At 41.3% G+C, this 22,450-nt stretch overlaps 1 protein-coding gene across 3 annotated transcripts; it reads right to left on the bottom strand.

The window, feature by feature from the left end:
• Nucleotides 1-776: 776 nt before the first annotated feature.
• LYSMD2 (LysM domain containing 2) lies at nt 777-15,915 on the bottom strand. Of its 3 annotated transcripts, none has more exons than XM_047766343.1 (3): nt 15,412-15,915; nt 3,198-3,529; nt 777-1,354 (listed from the first exon to the last, which is right to left on the bottom strand). In XM_047766343.1, the coding sequence occupies exons 1-3, from the start codon at nt 15,694-15,696 to the stop codon at nt 1,312-1,314; spliced, it is 660 nt and encodes a 219-aa protein (XP_047622299.1). In that variant the 5' UTR covers nt 15,697-15,915; the 3' UTR covers nt 777-1,311. The 3 variants fall into 3 exon arrangements, with proteins under 3 accessions (XP_047622299.1, XP_047622300.1, XP_047622301.1); XM_047766344.1 differs by lacking the exon at nt 15,412-15,915 and adding an exon at nt 15,215-15,333; XM_047766345.1 differs by lacking the exon at nt 15,412-15,915 and adding an exon at nt 15,065-15,141.
• Nucleotides 15,916-22,450: the final 6,535 nt, after the last annotated feature.

The raw sequence follows: 22,450 nt of genomic DNA, 5'->3' as shown, positions 1-22,450 counted from the left end.
TCATTTCTGCTGCACCACAATGGGAACTCCAAGCTTACATATTTATTTAACCTGATACTTGAATAGAAATGGAAATAAAATACATTTAATTGTAAATATAAAATATGGCTTAAAGTTTACTGCTGTAATCTGGACATATACAAAAGACGAATTATGTGAATTAAAAACCTACCCCCTCAGGAGTTCTCATCGTGGGGCAGTGGTTAACGAACCATGAGGTTGCAGGTTCGATCCCTGGCCTTGCTCAGTGGGTTAAGGATCCAGTGTTGCCATGAGCTGTGGTGTAGGTCACAGATTCAGCTCGGATCCTGTGTTGCTGTGGCTCTGGTGTAGGAGGGCGGCTACAGTTCTGATTAGATCCCTAGCCTGGGAACCTCCATATGCTGCGGATGCTGCCCTAGAAAAGAAAAAAAAAAAAAAACAAAAAAACCCTACCTGCTCAGTTCAAAAGCATAGTGACTACACAACACTCTAGAAAGTGACTTACAATGAAATCTAAACTACAGTTCACCAGTGTGTCCAGTCATGGTATTGTCTACTTCTTTTGATATATTCCATGGTTTTAGTATATCTGAAACACATCAATTCAAATATTATTTAAATGCAAAGGTTACTAGTAATTGCTATTTATCTGCTTTTAGATTATTGAAACTTTTTTCAAAATTGCAATTATAGTGATAAAAACCATTAGAGGAAAAGCTGTCACCATTTCAAAACTATAATTTAAAAATCAATTTTATATTCCCATTTGTTGAAAAAAATTGAAGACTCAAATATGAAAACATAGTTTATTTTCTCAGACTTTTGTAGTTTATTTTTACAAAATAGCAGACAAAATTTCTTTCTTTATAGTGATACAGAATAAGTAATACATATCGAAATATATATATTAGCACTTAAGTTATAAACACATAGCAAAATCAGCATCACTTAAACAGCAACCATGTTTTTTGCACATAATTAGGATTTCTCAAGGAGATAAACATTGTTTTCAGCCTGAATATGTAAATAGTGTTTGAGGCTTTATGTCAACTAGTATTTACAAAAGCTAGTCTAAAAACTACAGCCACCTGCAAAAGTGATGAGCTTTAGGTCACAATTTTGCTATCATGCCATAATAAAGATTTAAAATTATAGAAAGCCAGAGGGAACCAATCACTTCAGTGCAACTGCTGTAGGTGGAACTACTTAATTGTGATTTAAAGATGTATGCCATGAGAATCCAAAAGGGATGCTTTTGAATTGTCAGTTGTTGGTTTCTTTACGATCCAACCATTTCTTAATCCAGGTTAGATTATGCCCTGCCAATCACTAACTGTGATAGAGGGAAGTTGCATAGGGACTGTCTTCATCTCTGAAAAAAAGAAATACAGCATAAATCAGTGTTTTAAAACTGTACTCAGAAAACTAACATATCTTCATTGTACAACTTAATATTCACTTGCCAATAAAAGAAAGGGGTATATCAATTTATAACATCATGCGTGCCTTGAAAGTTGTGTGAGATGCAAATCCTCGTTAAGGTATACCGCCCTGTCTCCATTTCATGACTATCTATCTTAGTTACTGGAATCAAGAATGATACTTGTAATATCTTTGTATTTGTTTATATTATATAAATTTATATTAAGTTATAAATAAATATAAATATATTCACATTTCTGTTTGTTTATATCTTTAATATTCTACCTCTTTCTCAAAAAGATTTAAGGCACGTACAACAAAAGACATACATATAATAAGATGAATAAATTAGAAATTTAAAATCAGGACTAGAAAAAGGAGAAGGATCCGAATACATTAGCCATTAGCAATATTGCAGTAGCTGAAATGAGTATCAATTTTGCCTGCAAGCTTCCTTGTAGTCAGGGCGAAAAAGAAAGCACAGTGGTTTTGCCATTCTTGGAATCATAAAGGAAAAAGGAAACCAGTTCTATAGGAGGGAGAAAGGCCTGCCCTAGTACCAAATTAAAGATCAAACAAAAATGCTCACATCGGAGTTCCTGTTGTGGTGCATCGGGAACAAATCCGACTAGGACCCATGAGATTGCGGGTTCGATCCCTGGCCTCGCTCAGTGGGTTAAGGATCCGGTGTTGCCCTGAGCTGTGGTGCAGGTTGCAGACTCGGCTTGGATCTGGCATTGCTGTGGCTGTGGTGTAGGCTGGCAACTGTAGCTCTAGTTGGACCCCTAGCTGGGAACCTCCATATGCCGAGGGTGCGGCCCTAAAAAAAAAAAGGCAAAAAATCCCCAAAAAACAAAAACACTTACATGACCGCTTATGTAGGAAACAACAGACAATGTCCTTGACAAGTTTTATAAGGAAGAGTATTTTACAGCTATTCTCTAAAGCACTGCTTCCCCTGATGATGTCAGCAAGATGTCTACTTGTATGTCCTCCAGAACTGCTACCTGGATAGTTGTGCTATTAAAGCAAAAAAGTAAACTTTTTTTTTTTTTTTTTTTTAGGGCCTCGCCCACGGCATATAGACTCCCCAAGCTAGGGGTCGAATCGGTGCTGCAGCTCCCGGCTTACACCACAGCCACAGCAACGCCAGATCCGAGCCACGTCTGTGACCTGCACCACAGCTCATGGCAACACCAGATCCCTAATTGACTGAGTGAGGGCAGGAATCACCTGCCTCCTCATGCATACTAGCCTGGTTCATTACCACTGAACCACAATGGGAACTCCAGAAGCAAACTTTTTATAAGTAACAAAAACAAAAGCACTGCAACAGATAAAGCCTAATACAAAATGCAGTAGCATTTAGACTTTTACATTACAATTAAAATATAGCTTAAAATATAATTTTAAACTGGAATTAATAGTTTTTGAAGCAAAAAAAAAAAAAAAATTTGACCGTGCAAGGACATCTTAAGAGTAACTTATTCAGGAGTTCCTGTCATGGCGCAGTAGTTAACGAATCTGACTAGGAACCATGAGTTTGTAGGTTTGATCCCTGGCCTTGCTCAGCGGGTTAAGGATCCAGCCAGCATTGCCATGAGCTGTGGTGTAGGTTGCAGACGCGGCTCGGATCCCGAGTTGCTGTGGCTGTGGCATAGGCTGGCAGCTATAGCTCTGATTTGACCTCTAGCCTGGGAACCTCCATATGCCGCAGGAGTGGCCTTAGAAAAGGCAAAAAAAAAAAAAGAGTAACTTATTCACCCTCTGACTTTTTTCCAGCATATTCTTACCTGCTCTCTTCTTTTAGTTTCTTGGCTGCCTGTGTTGATAACTTAATCTGCAAGTCCAGCCTCTGCAAGAAATCTCTGGCTGTCACTTCCTCAGGCTGCACGGGCTGAATATCAGATTCTTGAGGACTGGGTGGAGAGAGGGTTTCCCCAGTTGCTACTAGCTCTTCTTCATGAGGAAAACTGCTATCAACAGTTTCATTTTCTGGAGAATCTATTGAGTTAAGTCCATTAAATAGCAAAGGCTTCTCTGATATAACTGGGATGTTCAAAGTTTTCTTCAGAAATATACAATCATTGGTAAACAGTTTGTTTGCCCTTTTAATCTGCTCCATCTAAAATATGAAAACAAAAAGCAACATTCATAAGTTCCAAATTAGGGCTTTTTACACAACACAAACTAAAAATATTCATGAGCAAAATGTGTGCTATGCTTTCTCTGGGTCTGAAATTTTTAATTTGGGAATAGTCACCTCCCCAGATACCCTCCAAGTTATTTCAAGAAGTTCCAGGAAATTCTCTTGCGTGATTTTATAAAAAGAAGGACTCTCTTCCTCACCCCCACCATATAATTTCCCCTACAAGGCAGCTTTTGCCAAGCAGCCCTAAATCCCTGAAGTTAAAAAATTTACTTAGCACTTATTTAATACGTTTCAATCTTATTTTAGCATTTCTATTATCTGATTTAAAAAAAAAAACCAAACTTCCTCTTACTGTGATTTTCCTATGGAGTGCCTGCTGTCTCTAGAATATAACAGACACAGGAGGTGGTAAAGAAATAAGTACAGGGAGTTCCCATTTTGGCGCAGCAGAACCAAATCTGACTAGGAACCATGAGGTTGTGGGTTGATCCCTGGCCTTGCTCAGCAGGTTAAGGATCTGGTGTTGCCGCGAGCTGTGGTGTAGGTCACAGATGCAGCTCAGATCTGGCGTTGCTGTGGCTGTGGTGCAGGCTGTCAGCTGCAGCTCCAATTCGACCCCTAGCCTGGGAACCTCCAAATACCGCAGGTACGGCCCTAAAAAGCAAAAAAAAAAAAAGAAATAAGTACAATGAGGATTAGGAACAATGGTGCAGGCTGGAGCAGCAGTCATTAAGAAAGGCCTCATGGTTTGCGATGGAAACGATATAAAATTTGGTTCTGATGATCACTGTATAACTATAAATGTAATAAAAGTCATTGAATGATTAAAAAAAAGTGAAATAAAAAAATAAAAGAAAGGCCTTATGGAGAAGGTAGGGTTCTGATTTTGATTCTTTGGACCTTAGATGTGCCTTAGAGACTGAGTAAAAGGGACAGATGAGGAAAGGAGGGAGGGAGCACTTTACATAGACTATCTCATTTTTTCTACTCTATGGATTAGGTATCTGAAAATTCACTTTACAAATAAAAGAAAAAAACTCAAGGAGATTAGGTACCATGGAATCATCACACAATTGGCAGATGAAAAAGTCAGAATTTACACAGGTTTCATAACTTCAAACTCTCAGAGCCCTCGAATACCTCCTCAAACCACAGAAATGGGGGCGAGAGGCAGGGGTAAAAAGGTATTGTTATCTCCTGTAACCTTCCTAACAGTTCTGCAAGCTAGATATTATCATCTCCTTTTTACAAATGAAGAAAGGGAGACTCAAGAGAGGTAAGTGGCATGCCTAAGCACACAAACACAGGAAGTGCAGATAAGATGCAAATGATGCTGGTATAGCACTGTCAGAGAAACACCTACTCCTGTGTTCATCACATGCTACCATCGTGTATCTGCAGACTCCTCCACTAATTAGCCTGGGGATTCGCACTGTGCCTTTGCATGCACTGTGCCTTCTGATTTTCACCACAGCTCTGTCTTGTGAAGTACATCACCAAGACAGTTTGGTACAACAGCTAAGTCTACAGGCTGAGGAACATGGCAGACCTGGTTTCACATCCCAGAGCCACCAACACTAACTGTCTAAACATGAGCTTGTTACTTCTCTCACTGAGCCTGTTTCCTCATGTGTAAAATAGGTATCATCTACCCTTCACAGGGCTGGAAGGATTAAGTAAGAGATATATGTACATATATATGCATAGAAGATACAGACGAAGATACAGATATACAGATACAGATGAAAGAGAAAGATGGACAGAGACTGTTCAGCAGTAAATGGTACTTACTAGTCACCATTTCTCCCATGAAGAAATTAAGGCACACAAGAGATGATGATGTAATCAAGTGCACACAGCTCTTAAGATGTATGAACCAGAATTTCTGCCTGACTCTAAAATCCACAGAACACACAGGATTAAAGTGCATGACTAATAGAACCCAATTCTGGGATCCTTTAATGCCAAACTGATGAGTGAAAAAAATCCATTTCCACTTCAAAGAGCCTGAAGAAACAACAGTCAAATAAAACAGACCCTGTTCCTCCTGTTTTCTAACTATAACCTGAATCCACACAAACAATACATTTGAAGCTTTCTCTCTCTCTCTTTTTTTTTTTCCCTTTCCTTTTAAAGCTACTACATTAATGCATCTTTTGTGTAGGGTGGTCTTTTGTGTTCTAGTCTCCAGTTAAAGGAGAGAAGGAAAGGGTGAGAAAGGACATGAATAGGCAGGTACTTTTTACTTTTTCATCTTTTTAGAGCTGCACCCATGGCATATGGACGTTCCCAGGCTAGGGGTTGAATGAGAGCTGTAGCTGCTGGCCTACACCACAGCCACAGCAATGCAGGATCCAAGTTGTGTCTTCGATCTACACCACAGCTCACAGCAATGCTCCTAACCCATTAAGCAAGGCCAGGAATTGAATCTGTCCTCATTGATACTAGTCAGGTTCATTACGCTGAGACAGGTACATTTTAAAACAAATTAAAATGTAAAAATATTAAGTATCTCTGGTCTAGATTTGGGGGAGCCAAAAACTTGAATACTGTATCCATATGAGGTTCTGTTTAATTTGCCTTGTTTTTATCACCCAGCATCCCCATCCTCCATCTCTCTCAGTATATGGGTGTTGGGGCCACTGAGCCCTCCCCTAGCTCTAGGGTGAGTACATGAGTCATTCATGCCCTTTGGAGCATCACAGTGCCCAGGATTTCCTGACAGATCACAGTCCCATCTCAGAACAATTCAGAGACCCAAGGAGAAAGACCTCTATTTTTCCAGCTGGAAAGAGATGAGCCCAGAGTTGCTAGTCACCATTCTTCCACCACAAGGAACCTCACAACAAGGCCACCTTGGAAGAGAGCCATCAGACCTCTGAAGCCAGAATACCCTAGCACCCTTCAGTTCCAGTAATGAGCCAGTAAATGCCATTTTTGGTTCATTTTTGTCCTCAGTGCTTTTTTTTTTTTTTTTTTTTGCTTAGGCCAATTTATGTTTTCTATCACTTGTAAATGAAAGAACCCTCGCTGATACACTGATACAGTGCCCTTTGAAAGACTTATTGGCAGGGGCCTACAATTGCTAATAGTCACTGTTTTCTGCCAATAATGATGGAAGAGAGAAACAGCCGGGAACATCAGGATCTGACTACTGAGGCTGGGCTTTGAACACCAACCACAAACTCCTTAAGTTTCTTCAGAGGAAGAGCTGTTAACTCCATAGCTTTCCAGTTCAAACAAAGATCATATACACACAAAGTGCTTAGGATGGATGGATGGATGGATGGATGGAGGGATGGATAAATTAATGCAGGTCAGAGAACAGGCATGAAAGATGAACCCAGAGAAGTAACCAGAAGAGGGTAGTAAGTTATCTGTTGTGTTGGTTATTCTTCCTTAAAACCCACCTCCCCTCCCAATCCATCCCCTAATCTTCTTGTTCTGACCCCAGGAGGCTGGCCTTTTCAGAACTGCACTCCCCAAGCCCCCTTATTTTTGGCAATCCAGCTAGTGTTCCTAAGGAAAGCACCAGTAGAACGACCACACCATGACTCTGGTGCCTGATCCCTCTAAGTCAGATTTCCTTCCAGGCAGCCCCTTGGCCACTCCTCCCATTCTCCTCGGTGTCAGGTATGTTCCGGCCCCTGGCCCTCAGGCCTGGGGGTAGTATTTCCTTGCTGTTGCTATCTCGGGTGCTCCACCACCCCTTCCTGCTTCCCTTAATGCTATTCATACTTCCGTAAATGTTCCTTCATTAAATCCTCTTTGTCCAAACCCTCTGAGTGCACTATGTGTATCCTGCAGGGACCCTGATTGATATATCCATCACTCAGAGCAAGACAGGCCATCACAGCCAGGCAAGGAGCTGATGGCAAGGAGCTGATGACAGGGAGCAGCAGGCATGGGGAATGGGCAGGGTTCCCCTAGCTCATGTGCATGCTGTTGTACCACTGATTCACTAGCAGAACTGCCTATTTTTTTTTAATACATTTTTTAAAATTTATTTTTTCCCACTGTACAGCAAGGGGATCAAGTTAACCTTACATGTACACATTTTTTTCCCCCACTTTTCATTCTGTTGCAATATGAGTATCTAGACATAGTTCTCAATGCTACTCAGCAGGATCTTCTTGTAAATCCACTCTAAGTTGTGTCTGATAAGCCCAAGCTCCCGATCCCTCCCACTCCCTCCCTCTCCCATCGGGCAGCCACAAGTCTATTTTCCAAGTCCATGATTTTCTTTTCTGTGGAGATGTTCATTTGTGCTGGATATTAGATTCCAGTTATAAGTGATATCATATGGTATTTGTCTTTGTCTTTCCGGCTCATTTCACTCAGTATGACATTCTCTAGTTCCGTCCATGTTGCTGCAAATGGCATTATGTCATTCTTTTTTGTGGCTGAGTAGTATTCCATTGTGTATATATACCACATCTTCCTAATCAAATCATCTGTGGATGGGCATTTGGGTTGTTTCCATGTCCTGGCTATTGCTAATAGTGCTGCAATGAACATGCGGGTGCATGTGTCTCTTTTAAGTAGAGTTTTGTCCAGATATATGCCCAAGAGTGGAGAACTGCCTCCTTTAACAAGCCTGTGAGCTTTCCCATGTCAGGAACTGCTTCATCTCCATCTCAGCATTGCCAGAAATCATTTAAGGTGTATGTGACCCTTATGATTTAGACTCTAAGATGACACATGGATGCCAGCATCAAGGACATCAGGGTTATCCAGACATAGTTAGCATCAATGTAGGAATCAATCAAAATGTGGGCAGATTTGAAACTGAAGGTGAAAACAGGCAAATGAGGTTAATACAAGGTATTACAAACAAGGGCTCTGGGGCCATACTTTCTAGATTCAAATCCTGGCTGTCCAATTTTCTAACCATTCCCTATATCCATTTTCTTTCCTATAAAGTAAGGAAAATAATAGTACTTTCGACAAAATATGATCATTATGAAAATTAAATGAATTAATTCATGTAAAACATTTAGAATAATGTAGGCACACAGGAAGCACTTAAAAATGCTAGCAACTATTATTAAATGTGGTGAAAATGAGAAAGTTACAAGTAAGGGCAGATCCTAGCATATACTCAGCAAATGAGAAGGAAAAAGGTAGGAATTTTCTCCCAATAAAAAATATTTCAGTAGTTCCCATCATGGCTCAGCGGTCAACGAACCCAATTAGGTACCATGAGGTTGCGTGTTCGATTCCTGGCCTTGTTCAGTGGGTTAAGGATCTGGTGTTGCCGTGAGCTGTGCTGTAGGTCACAGATGCGGCTTGGATCCCACATTGCTGTGGCTGTGGTGTAGGCTGGTGGCTACAACTCCGACTGGACCCCTAGCCTGGGAGCCTCCATATGCTTCAGGTGCAGCCCTAAAAAGAAAAAAGTTAAATAATTAATTTTAAAAATACATATTTCAGAGTTCCTTCTGTTATGTAACAAGATCAGTGGTCTCTGGAGTGCCAGGACTCAGGTTTGATCCCTGGCCAGGCACAGTGGGTTAAGCATCCAGTGTTGCAGCAGCTGTGGCATAGGTCACAACTGCAGCTTGGATCTCATCCTCGGCCTGGGAACTCCATAAGCTGAGGGACAGCCAAAAAACATTTTTTTTCCCATAAAGTAAAAATATATAAAGAAAATTTCATGTAAATAAGCCCAGTTGAATAACATATTTTGTCACTACCATTAGGTATGGGTGTTGTTTTTTTCAAAAGGTAATTATTTTGATCTTAATTTGTTCTCCTTTACAAGCATAGGCTCCAAACTTTGTTACAAGCACAAAAATTAGGGAATGACACCAGCCATGCAAAAAAAAACAGGGAAAAAAGGATTCCAGCCAAAAAGAGAAGTTGCAATGCCCCAGAGTAGGAAAAAATAGTATGGCTGAAATATAGGGAGTAACAAGCAAGCTTCAGGCCACTCATATAATAAATAAAATTTGGATTTTTTTTTTTCTTTTTATGGCTGCACCCTTGGCATATGGAAGTTCCCAGGCTAGGGGGCAAATCGGAGCTGCAGCTGCCAGCCAAAGCCACAGCCACAGCAACACTTCCAAGCCATATCCTCAACCTACACCACACTTTGCAGCAAGGCCAGAGCCTTAATCCACTGAGCGAGGTTGGGATTGAACCCACATCCTCATGGACACTATGATGGGTTCTTAACTGCTGAGAATTCCTGGGTTTTATTTTAAATATGATGGGAAGCCACTGGAGGGTAAAGGAAGGGAGTGACATAATCTGATTACAGATGAAGATCATTCCATTTCCTGTGGAAAATGGATTTGTAAGAAAGAGGCATTAGTGGAAACAGGAAGCCCAGTTATGGAAGAAACTGCAAGGGCACAGACAAGAGATATACATAGTCCCAAACAGTGAAGTGTTATTTTAATTTGCTTTGGAATGTTTTATACTTTTATCTGAACTTAGATGGGCCTAATATTATAGGAATTTCACCTCACATAAAACTAAGAAAAGTCATGATCCAATCCAAAGAAGAGCTGGGAAACTCTACAGCTTTCCCACCTGCCCTCTGTTTAATATTTCATACTACCCAGTTAATGTTAAGAATAGAAAGCGTGCCTCTTCATAGTGATGCAGAACTACTCTCTGTTTCTTAAGAGCAGATGACAGGGTTGGGAAGAGATGTAGCAACCAAATGCTTTCATTTTACAAGTCTCTCCTAATCAGGACTAAATAGCATGACTCAATGAAATGTACTGTCTGCTCACTAAGAAACAGATTATGGAATAATTAATAAGAGCTGACAGAATGGCCACAAAGTCGACCATGGTGAAATTAGGTAGAACAAATGTCATCAACAACTTATTTTAAATGACTCCCCTGTAAATACATTTTGTAAAGGTGAATTCACTCTGAAGAAACTCACAAAACTTCCCAGGAAAAGTTATCTCAGTAGCTGTTGCTGGGCATGACCAAGAACTCTCCCCAAAGGCTACGTGGGTTATAGCTTCATTAGTCACCTGCCTACCTTGGAATGCAATACTCAATGCTTCTTTTTCTTCCTCTCATTCCTTAAAAAAAGACAAAGCCTTCCAAAAATATTTCAGGACACATAATAACTAACATTTACACCACCCTATTACATCCCTTACAGAATATTTCCATACATAAACAACTCTCATTTGATTGTTAATTTAATTATCATCATTTTATAGGGAAAAAAAGACTTAAATATTAAATGATTCTCTCAAGATCATTTTCTAGTAAATGCTGCATTCAGCCTCCTCACCCTGCTGTCTCCTATTAAATTTTATTTATTTATTTTTTTCTTTTTAGGGCCGTACCTGTGGCATATGAGAGTTACCTGGCTAGAAGTCGAATCAGAGCTTTAGCTGCTGGCCTATGTCACAGCCCTGGCAACACCAGATCTGAGCCGTGTCTGCGACCTACACTGTACCTTAGTACTTTGCAGCAACATTGGATCCTTAACCCACTGAGTGAGGCCAGGGATTGAACCCAAATCCTCATGGATACTAGTCAGATTCTTTTTTTTTTTGTCTTTTTGCTATGGAGGTTCCCAGGCTACGGGTCGAATCAGAGCTGTAGCCACTGGCCTACACCAGAGCCACAGCAACGCGGGATCCGAGCCGCATCTGCAACCTACACTGCAGCTCATGGCAATGCCGGATGGTCAACCCACTGAGCAAGGGCAGGGACCGAACCCACAACCTCATGGTTCCTAGTCGGATTCGTTAACCACTGCGCCATGACGGGAACTCCCACTAGTCAGATTCTTAACCTGCTGAGCCTCAACAGGAACTCCTCCTATTAAGTTTTAGGTGTTGGTGGTGATCAGACTCTTCCACTGCCATGTGCTAATGAGAAAAAGGATTTATTTCTTCTTCATGCTATCTCAGAAGAATATATGAGATTCCACTTATGAAATGTCCAGAAAATGCAAATGTATAGATTATAAAGCAGATTCATGGTTATCTGAGACTATAGAAAGGACAGGGAGTAAAGCCAATGGGAACAGGGACTGTTTTAGGATGACGGAACTATTCTAAAATTGGACTGTGGTGATGGTTGCATAACCCTGTATATTTACTAAAAGTTCTTGAATCATATACTTCTGATGGGCGAATTTCATGACATGTAAATTGTGACTCAAGAAAACTGTGTTTAAATAAAGAATGCCTGAGAATCTATGAAAACCCCCAAACCACTCAGGCCTACTTGATCAGCTCTCTCATGACAGCTGGCACTATTTATTTATGGTTCTCTGCCCTTTGACCAGAAAGGTCAACAATTTCTAAGTCAGATCATGTCACTAGTTCACTCAAATTTCCCTAGTGCTTCGCTATTCCAGGGTCTTGTCAACTATGCTTCCACGTCAGGGCCTTTGCACCACTCCCTTTGCACCACTCCCTTTGCACCATTCTGCCTAGAATGTTCTTCATATATCTCTGCACAGCTCCCTTCCACACCTCCTTTTCTGTGAGGTCTTCCACAGCCATAGCCACACAGGATCCTTAACCCACTGAGCGAGGCCAGAGATCGAACCCACATCCTCATGGTTACTAGTTGGGTTCATTACCACTGAGCCACTAAGGGAACCACTGGATTTTTTATTTATTCATTAACATATCACCAGAAAGGCAGAAGTTGGGAAAAAGAAAAGAAAAAAGAAAAAGGAAAATTGGATGAATGATAAATACTGTTGAGAAAACAAAACAGGAAAAGGGGGTAGGGCACTGGAGTGAGGAGGTTTGAAGTTGACATGGAGTAGTCAGGAAGGCCTCAGGGAGAAGACATTTCAACAAGACTTAAAGGCAGGGAGGGAACAAGTTACATGGCAAATATCAGCTATATAATTTGCAAGGCCCAGAGAAAGTGGGAAATGTGGGGCCTTAGTTCACAAATTATTAAAAATTTCAAGACAGCAATAGCAGAGCATTAAGTACAGGGCTCTTCTAGGTAGCCTGTGTGACTGCACGGGTCCCACACCAATGAAGTGGCCCTGCACATGGCCTCGGGAAAAGTGTGAAACAGCAAGTTCAAAGTCCCCAAGAAGGGACAGTGCATAGAGAATGAGCAAAGAGGCCATGCTTGTAAAACATGAACATTTCTAGGCTCTTTTACTGGATATTCTGATCCAGCACATTTGAGGTTCGTCTGTCCAGCAGCATTCTCCTGTCTGGATAAGTTTGAGGAACACCAATCCATCCTCACATCTTGGGATGTACCCTGCTGCTAGCTGTTGTGTACCACTCAGATAGTCAGTTTCCAACTTGTTTCCCTGGTCACCTTGGGTTGGCAGCCAGGTCCCCATCTTCAGCCCTAGCCAGAGTCTCTGTTCTGGGAACCTCCATGTACCTAAAATACGACTGGCTCTTCCTAGTCTGCCCCACCAAGGGATAGAGTGAAGTCCTCCTGGACTCCCAGCTGGATGGCTAGGGATCTGCAATGGGCAGCCAGACTTCCCTGAGTGTTCCTTCTCCTCTAAGGAAGACTATGGAGCTGTACTCTGCTCTCACCATTCATGGGATGTTAAAGACAGCTGTTTGCCTAGACTAACTTAATTTCCAGGTGCACTGTCTTGGGTCTTTGAATCTCCAACATCTATCACTTACTTCTTTAAACAATAATTAAATATGATGTGGATGATCTTGGCAATCAATATTAGACACTTACTCAATTTCTTTCTGTTCGGTCAGAGAACCAAAAAGACTTTTCTGCCTTTTTAGCTTCCATATAAAATACTAATTTCCAATGAGTAAGTCTAATTAACATCTGTAGTTACTATCTGCAAGAATATCACTTTATTGTTATGGTGAGTATTTTCACTTTCACTAGTTCTAGATAACCAGTGGAAAGTCTTTCTAAAAATGTCAACTAGAGTTAAGGGTCCAAAGTAAATGTAACAAACCAGTGGTTCTCAGCAACAGTGAGTTCTTCCTGGGGACTATCTGGCAATGCGTGGATGCAGGTGGAGGGTGCTACTGGCTCTAGCAGGTGCTAGAGGGCAGAGGTCAGAGATGCTGCTAAACATCCTACAATGCACAGAACAGCCCCCACGACAAAAAATTATCCATTCCATGGTATCAATAGGACTACGGTTGAGAAACCTTGAAAAAGACTTTGCAGCTACAGATTATAATTCCCAATTCACTATACTTGAGCTTAACATCATAAAATCAAACCTTTAAAAGATAATGAAACAAAATCTCATTTACACTGTAATGAAAAGAATAAGGTTGAGTAACGGGACCTACATTAGTGAAAACAGGGATTAGAAAGCATTTGATCAAAGGTGGAGAACTGCAGTGAGCTGATGTTTAGGATCTCAAAGGAACCCAAGTGAAACCGTGGAGGGCAGTGGGGCACAGAGAGATTGCAGTGGGTCAGGACCAGAGAAATTACACTTCTCTGGGTGTCATGGATTCCTAGGTGCAGTCCACCTAGTCTAGCAGATAAGATGCATAGATATCAGACAGAAAAGACCTCCCTTCTTCAGCAACCAAGATGCTAAGAGATCCCTTGACAAGAATAGGATAAAAATAAAAGGATGGAAATCAGAAGTAATACCTAGGGCAAAGCAAATGCTTTATCATGGTGCTAATTCAAGCTGGTTTCAATGAATAAGCATACTTGGAAAATATCCTTACCTCTCATCTATCTTCTCCTTTGTAAAAAGATTAATTACACTTATCTCCAAGGCTTACTAGGAAAACCAAACTGACTAAGAACAAGATGGAACAAGACAAATGCAATGCCTGGCACATAGCAGGCATTCAGCAGAAGGTAGCTACTGATACTTCCAAATGCTGCTTTCTTCTGGCTCTGACTCAAATCAGGTTCCATGAATGCAGGTATAGGAAGTGAAGTTCCCTGTTCACACTTAAAAACTCCCCAGAGGACGAAATGGGGCTATCCATGGTATGAAGTTGTCAGGACATGTCTGTACAGCAAGATCCCTGCTCTCAAAAATGTTAAAATGGTGGAAGGACCTGCCAATTAAACACATACAAGCTCGAGTGTACACAATAAATGACTCAGCCTCTATCACTTGTAAAGGGTCAGAGTTTCACTTGAAGAGGAAGATAAGATCACCTTTCTTCACATTGCTGTCTAGGGTACTTCAGGAAAGAACACTCAAAACTGATATAGAACTTAAATGTAAAAGGGCCATCACCTAGTTCAGAGTTAATTATAAGTAATTTTAATGAAACAATACGTTCCCTCAGGTTTCCATGCTCTTCTCTGAGGTGTAATGCAATAGGCCCAAGACACACACCCTTGTAAATTTATAATAAACACAGCTCTCCAGCTCATCTAGAACACATTCTTGGCCGCTGCTTAGCGACAGGTGTCACATTTACAGTTGCCAGTGAGCCCCGGGGTGTAATTTCGCTTCTAAATAAAGAAGCATAATCAATAGAACCAGAACCATCCTGCGCGAACAGTACCCCTCCCTGACTCATTATAGCGCTTGTTTACCCAGAAAACAAAATTCTCTGTCCTAGTCCACACCTCAATTCAGCTTTCAGAAAATATATCGCAGTATGAAAGTCGGGCGAATCCGGCTCCCGGTGGTGCAAACGCCCTGGTTCTCTTTGGCCTTCCTCACGCGACAGATCTGGTCCAAGTGTGGGCAGGGCACCGGGAACTCAATGCACCCACCTGGATGGAGCCCTGGTGGCCTGCCCCGCTGGCTAGGGGGCCGGCTCCGGTGACCGTCGCAGCCCCGGCAGCACGCGCTGGGCGAGCCCCCAGAGCCGAGCCGCAGTGGACTGAGGGCTGCCTCCTCGACGCCCCGCTCCTTACGCGCCCCACCCCGAGCCGCCGGCCCCCAGCCCACGTCCGCCAGCCCTGCTCACCGAGACTCCGTACTTGAGCGCGATGCCCTGCAACGTGTCGCCGGCGCGGACCCGGTGCTCCACATGGCGCTCAATGACGCCGGCGCCCAGCGGCGCCCGCACGCTGGCCGTACTGCCGTACGAGCGGGTCTTGGTGCGCGCAAGGCTCAGGGACAGCTCGGCCTCCTCGGCCTCGGAACTCGAGCGCGAGCGCGGCGGCGGCGGCGGCGGCGGCGAGGGGGCTGAGGGTCGGGGCGTGCGGGGGCCGCCTGCCCGCAGGGACCGCGCGGGCGAGGAATCCGCCATGGGTCCTGCGGAGGCCGCCAGGTCGGGAAGCTTGCCAAGGGGGCGGCGCCTCGTCCGCCACCGCCTCCTCTTCCTCCTCACAGGGGATACGAAGGGCCCTTCCGCGGGGGCGGCAGACTGGAGGCAGTGGCGGAAAGCTGCGGGCCGGCCATGGCGGGCGCCCGCTCCTCCGCGTCCCGCCTTCCCTGGCCCACCTGCAGGAGGAAGAGCGAAACGAGCTCCAGCTCTTGCCCCGCCGACTCCCCACCCCTCCCCGGCTTCACCCTGCGCGCCCGACCCGGCGGGCCCTGCGGTGCGAAGAGCCGGGAGCGCTAAGGCCCGCGGCGGTGGGGCTACCAGTGCCCCATCCTTAGGCTCCCTCGGCCCCGGGTGGAACCCCAGCCAGGCCCGCAGAGTCCGGTTAGAGCCCTGCTCTGCCCACGGCAAACACCAAAGCTTTGCTCTGCCTCCTTTATTGATTCCCCAGCAGGCGCCAGCTTTCTCAGACCTTCAAACTCGCCCTGCCAAGGGGACTTCCCTCCCCCACCCGATTACACCGGGACCTCACAGAAAACATTAAGACCGTTCAGCACACACCAATTGTCCAGGTCCATCTCAGCAGCCTGGAGGGTCCAGTGCTTTCACCAGTCCAGAAGGGACGGTGCCTGGTGGGTGACCTCAACCTAACCCTCCAATTGTTTTAGTTTCACTCTTCATTGCACACCAGTGCCAGTTTTAGTCCTGCGCTGCTTTGAAAGTCTGCCTAGCTACAGTCCATTCTCCTGGATCACTGCTTAGAATTTACTATCTGTACCCCGCCCCTTTTTTTTCCTTATCTCTTTCCTCTTTAATACCCCGAAATCGTGATTCTCCAAAGTTTATCATTAAGTCCACCCATGTGGGTTCTTAGCTGTATTCTTGATCTGAACACCCTCTCCTCAACTTTCTGGCTTCCAACAGCATTCTCCACAGGGTGGGTATGCTTTTGCCAGAATCTACTGCCCGGGATTCTGTTGTACTCTGGACAGCTCTCAAAGAGGAGGCACCCTATAGGCAGGTTAGGAGACTGGAGGTTTGATTCATTGGCTGCATTTTCTGATATGTTGCTGTGCTGGACAGAGGCAAAGGAACTAGAGCTCAGGAGACAGGACAGTGTGGGGGGAGGAACAAGTGGTCCTGGGATCACCTTCCCACTCAAAAATTCTTGAGTGGCCCTCTGTGGACAACAGTAATAACATAACTCACAGGGGCATTCAACTCATTTCCACTTTTATTATTTATGCTATGGTCGTGCTCCATCTATAACTCATCCTGCAAGCTCCATTTGTTCCTGCCAAAGAGAGCCACTTGAACTTGCTCCTCCTCCCTATCTTCATGCCTTGCTTATGCTACACCCTCCACTTGTAATGCCACCCTTCCAATACTCTTTGTCTAAAAAAAATTTTAAGGTCCATCCCAAATGGTACTCCTAAAATGAGATCTTTCCTGATTCCTCCTACCTGCCTGCCTCCCCCAACTGTCTGATTGTTGTTTCTCCATTGAACCCCAAGTGGTTTGTACCTCTTGTCTAGCTTTTAACTGTGTTTTGTGTCCTGTATTTATCTCCTCTATACATACTCCTGGGAGGTATAACTAGATCTTATTTATCCTTTTTAGCTCCAGCAATGAGTTTTAGCTCAGTGCCTTGGATAAAGCATCAAAAGTAGTTGAATTAAGGTGTAGGAAGAAGATCCCAAAAGTTGAATTAGGTTATTTGGCAAAAGTCTGCCACAGATGAACTTTTGGGTGGTATCCAGTGTTCCCATCCAAGCACGTGAAAAAGAGGCAGAACCCCAGAGTTTCAATATATAAATGAGATTAGTTAATACTTCAAGAAAAAAGGAGAAATTACCCTCAAAGAGTTGACAGTCTACTAGAGAGATGGCATGCAATGTCTCCCACTAAAGAAATGTTTACTGAAGAAATGGAAGTTTTTATATGAAGATTAATGAATCAGGTTTTATGACGTATTATCAAGTGTTCTCTGGAAAGGATTCCATGATCAATTAACTGAGGAAAGACTGCAGCCATGTTACCCTTTCAGAGAGTCACAATGCACATTAGAAAACTGAAAGCTCTAGAAGTCCTGCAGTAAAATAAGCTTTTGTATTTTGCTTGACACTGCATTCCCCAAACTCATTTGACCATGGAACCTCTCCACCACCACCACCACCACCACCCCGCCCCCCACCCCCTGCAGGATTTCAACAGTTTGGGAAATGCTGAACTAAAATGAGGAAAGACAGGCCTAAATAAGGAACCAGGAAAATGACTTTGAGAGTCTGATTCCAAAGATGAAACAGTGTACATAAAGGGGCAGAAAATGACCCAGGAAGGAAAAAGGCTGGGTAATGATCACTTATTTCCTTTACAGAATGACTGAGGCCTCTGTAAAAGCACAGGGGAAAAGTTATCACCAAAAATGTATAATCATTCAAAAGCCATCCCACTTCTCTCTTATCAGGGCTAATTTCTAAGCTGTCCCTAGTTATTTTCAATATCACTAGCCATAAGGCGTTCCCACTGTGGCTCAGCAGTAACAAACCTGACTAGTATTCATGAGGATGCAGGTTTGATTCCCCGAGTGGGTTAAGGATCTGGCATTGAGGTGAGCTGTGGTGTAGATGGAAAACGAGGCTCAGATCTGGCATGGCTCTGGCTGTGGCATAGGCCGGCAGCTACAGCTCCAACTGGACTCCTAGCCTGAGAACCTCCATATGCCTCCAGTGTGGCCCTAAAAAGACAAATATGTGTATGTATGTATGTATGTATCACCAGCCATAAGAAATCCTGTGTCATAAAACACTTCCAAACAGTTGTAAAATGTTCTGAAATAAATTCAACACAATTCTCAGAATTTTCTCCATGATGTCTTTTTGTGATCTTCACAAGTTTCCTCTAGCTCTCAGAATTTAATCAGCTTGCATTAATACTTATTTGTATTCTATGGTTACAGTTATTTGTGAGTTGTTTTTCCCTAAATAGATTTGGGCTGTTTCCAAATATCTAGTCTTCCTGGGAGTTTTATATCGATTTCTCCCTAATCCAAAATTAATAAGCGACAGAACATTGTAAATATACCAAAATAAAAAATTTTTATAAACAAAGTTAATATCTACAGTTTACAGGTCAGATTGAATTTTTATATATTTATTTTTCCTTCTTCAACCAGAATTTTAAAATTAGTTTTATGTGTATCTACCTACAACACAGAGCAAACCTGATCATTAGTGGTGAAACATTAGAGGCATTTCCTTTGAGATCAAGAATAAGAAAAGGAAGGCTTCTGTTACTGCTTCGGTTTAATGTTGTTCTGGAGATCCTAGCCAATGCAATAAGAAAAAGAGGGAGAAAGGGAAATGAAGACAAGAAATAAACTGTTATTTACTGGTAATAGACAATACTAAAATGTTTACATGTAACACAGATAATATCTACCTTGGTACTGTTTAAACTATAAGACACAAAATCAGTATGCAAGTATCAATTGCATCAATCAATCAGACAATATAATTGTGGAAAAGATAACCTTTTAAATACCAAAAGAATATTTAGGAATAACCTTAACAAAAGAGAAGCATGCTTTATATGGAAAAATTATTATATTCTATTGAAGGACATACAAGAAGATGCAAACAAAAACAGATATACACATTATGAATGTAAAGATGCAAAATAATGAAAATTTTGTTTCCTTCCCAAACTAATATGTAAGTCCATTGAAATTTCAACCAATAGACTAGACAATAAGGTTCTACTGTATATTACAGGGAACTCTACCCAATCTGGGATAGAGCATGATGGAAAATAATATTTTAAAATATTGTGTATATATTTATGACTGAGTCACTTTGCTGTACAGCAGAAATTGGCACAACATTGTAAATAAACTATACCTTGATAAAAAAAAAATTTAAAGAAAGAAATTCTGACCAAAATCCCTATAGCATTCTTCAAAGCACATGACAGGCTTATCTTAAAATTCACATGTAAGATGAATGACTAAGAAGAGCCAAGGTATTTCTGCAGAAGAATGCAGGAGGGAGACTTACCTTCACAATCTTTAAGACATATAATACATAATATTTAATATATATAAGTATGAGAACTAAACCATGAAACTGAGAAAGATAAATGTAACAAATAAACAACAAAGAAAGCCCAGAAACAGACCCAAACATGTAAGACAGGTTAATCTACGATGATAAATGCTACTGCCACAATTAGTCATCCATGTGGGGGGAAAAAGTGAAATTAGATCTCTACCTTATAACATACACCAAAATCAATTATATATTGATTAAATACATCATTGGGAAAAGCAGACTTTAACACTTTTAGAATATCTTTATACCTGGGATAGCAAAGAATTTCCCAAGCAAGATACCGAAAAATATAAACTGCAAAGAAAAAAAAAAAACTGAAAAATTCTACATACAAACACACACACAAAAAAAAACCTCTGTACCTAAAATGGCACCTTGAATAAATTTGAATAGACAAAGGGAAAAATATATTTGAAAATGGTAAAATATATTTGAAGACATATAACTGACAAAGTATTGCTATCCAGAATGTATTAGAATGTTTTCTAGTGGCCAACATCCACTAGAAAAATGGTCAAAAGATATGAACCGAAAATTTACAGAAGATAAAATTCAAATGGTCAATGGACTAGGGAAAGATGTGCAAACATACCAACAATCAGAGAAATTCCATTTGAAACTGAAATTTCATAGAATTTTGATTTGACTTTTTTTTGATTAGCAAAAATTAAAGAATGGGACAATTCTTAATATTGGTGAGATTTCTTCTGAACAACAGGAATTCTCAGACAGTATAAATTGGTGCAACCACTTTGAAGAGCTGTGTGACAATATCTAGTAAAGCTGAATACATACATATCTGGAGTTCTGGTTCTGGCTAGCTTGAAGTCTAAACTAATTTGTAGTCCTCCTAATGCAAGTATTTACAATTTAGAATTTTTTTTTTCTTTTTTCTTTTTGGCTGTGCCCATGGCATGTGGAAGTTCCTGGGCCTGAGATGAACATAAACCACAGCAATGACAACACTGAATCCTTAACCACTAGGCCAACAGGGAACTCTTAAATTAATCTTTCAGTGAAAATCATAATTGAGCTGGCAATAAAAAGGGATAGCCTTATGTATCAAAACAAAAGGCATTTGAAAGCTAGAACATAAACCACTTGCCTAGACTAATACTGAAGGCAGTAGTCTGAATGGTTCTATAACCATTAAAGAAACTGAGTCAGTACTAGAGTTGAAAATCTTGCTACCAAAAAATATCAACATCAGAAGATCTTATAAACCTTTCAAGGAACATATTAATCTAATCTTATGTAAACTCTTTCAGAGAACAGGAATAGTAGAAACAATCAACTCAGTTCATAGTATAACCATACACTCAATTTCATATCTATCATGGTATAACCATGACCCAAACCACTTGGAGATAGCATCACCCTCATAAACATGGATATAAGAATCTTAAAATAGCATTAAGCCAACTCTAACAGTGCATACAAAAGATAATCCATCAGGAATAAGATAACTTTATCCCAGAAATTCAAGGGTGCCTTAATATTAAGACATTAATAGATAAAATGTCAGAATAAATAGAAGAAAAAATGAATCTAATAAAGGATGGGCAATATCTTTACAGATAATTTTTTAATTTATAAAAATACATTTCTTTAAAGAATTTAAATGACTTAAATAAATGAAAAAAATGACACTATGTTCATGGACAGGAAGACTCAATATTATAAAAATGCCAATACCCTATAAATTGTCCTGTGTATTCTATGCAACAACAATGAGTTAGCAAAAAAGATGACAAGCTAATTCTAAAGGTGATATGGAAAAGCAAATACCCACAGACAGCCAAGATACTTCTGAAGAATAAGGAAAGGGAAACTGTCCTATCAGATATCAAGAATTACTATGGAGCTACGGTAGGTTGAGATAGGATAATAGTGCTGCTGGGAGAGCACCGGATAAGAATGGTGCACCCAGAAACAGATCCCAAATGTATGGGAATTTCATCTATGACAAAGGTAGCATTTCATAGACAATGTCTTCATCAATGGGACATGAAGCACATAATGTCAGGACAGTTAGTTTTCCACATGGTAGGATCTCTACTTTCTGCCATATACAATTTTTTTTTTGTCTTTTTAGGACAGCACCAGTGGCATATGGAGGTTCCCAGGCTAGGGGTCAAATCGGAGCTGTAGCTGTTGGCCTATACCACAGCCATAGCAACGCCAGATCCGAGCCATGTCTGTGACCTACACCACAGCTCATGAACTGCCATGTACAACACTTAACTTCCAGTTGGATTACAGACTTAAATGTGAAACTAAAAGTTTAAAACTTTTAGAAGAATATATAGAAAATATCTTTATGATCTGAGGATAAGAAAGGATTTCTTTAGTAAGACCAAGAAAAAGATTAACTCATAAAAAGGATTGATAAGCATGACAACATTAAAATTAAGAACGTCTTCCCCTTGTGGCATAACAGGTTAAGGCGCAGGCATTGCCTTGGCTGTAGTGCAAGAAGCAAATGTGGTGCAGGTTCAGTCCCTGCCCTGGGAGCTTCCACATGCAGTGAGTGTAGCAAAAAAAAAAAAAAAAAAAAAAAAAAAAAAAAAAAAAAAAAACTTCTGCTAACAAAAAATACCTTAAAGAAAATAAAGAGACAAATTAGAAAC

This window comes from Phacochoerus africanus, chromosome 2, assembly GCF_016906955.1.
Source record: "Phacochoerus africanus isolate WHEZ1 chromosome 2, ROS_Pafr_v1, whole genome shotgun sequence".
Taxonomy (NCBI): domain Eukaryota; kingdom Metazoa; phylum Chordata; class Mammalia; order Artiodactyla; family Suidae; genus Phacochoerus; species Phacochoerus africanus.
The sequence above is the reverse complement of the archived record's forward strand: the minus strand, read 5'-3'. Positions and strand labels throughout refer to the sequence as shown.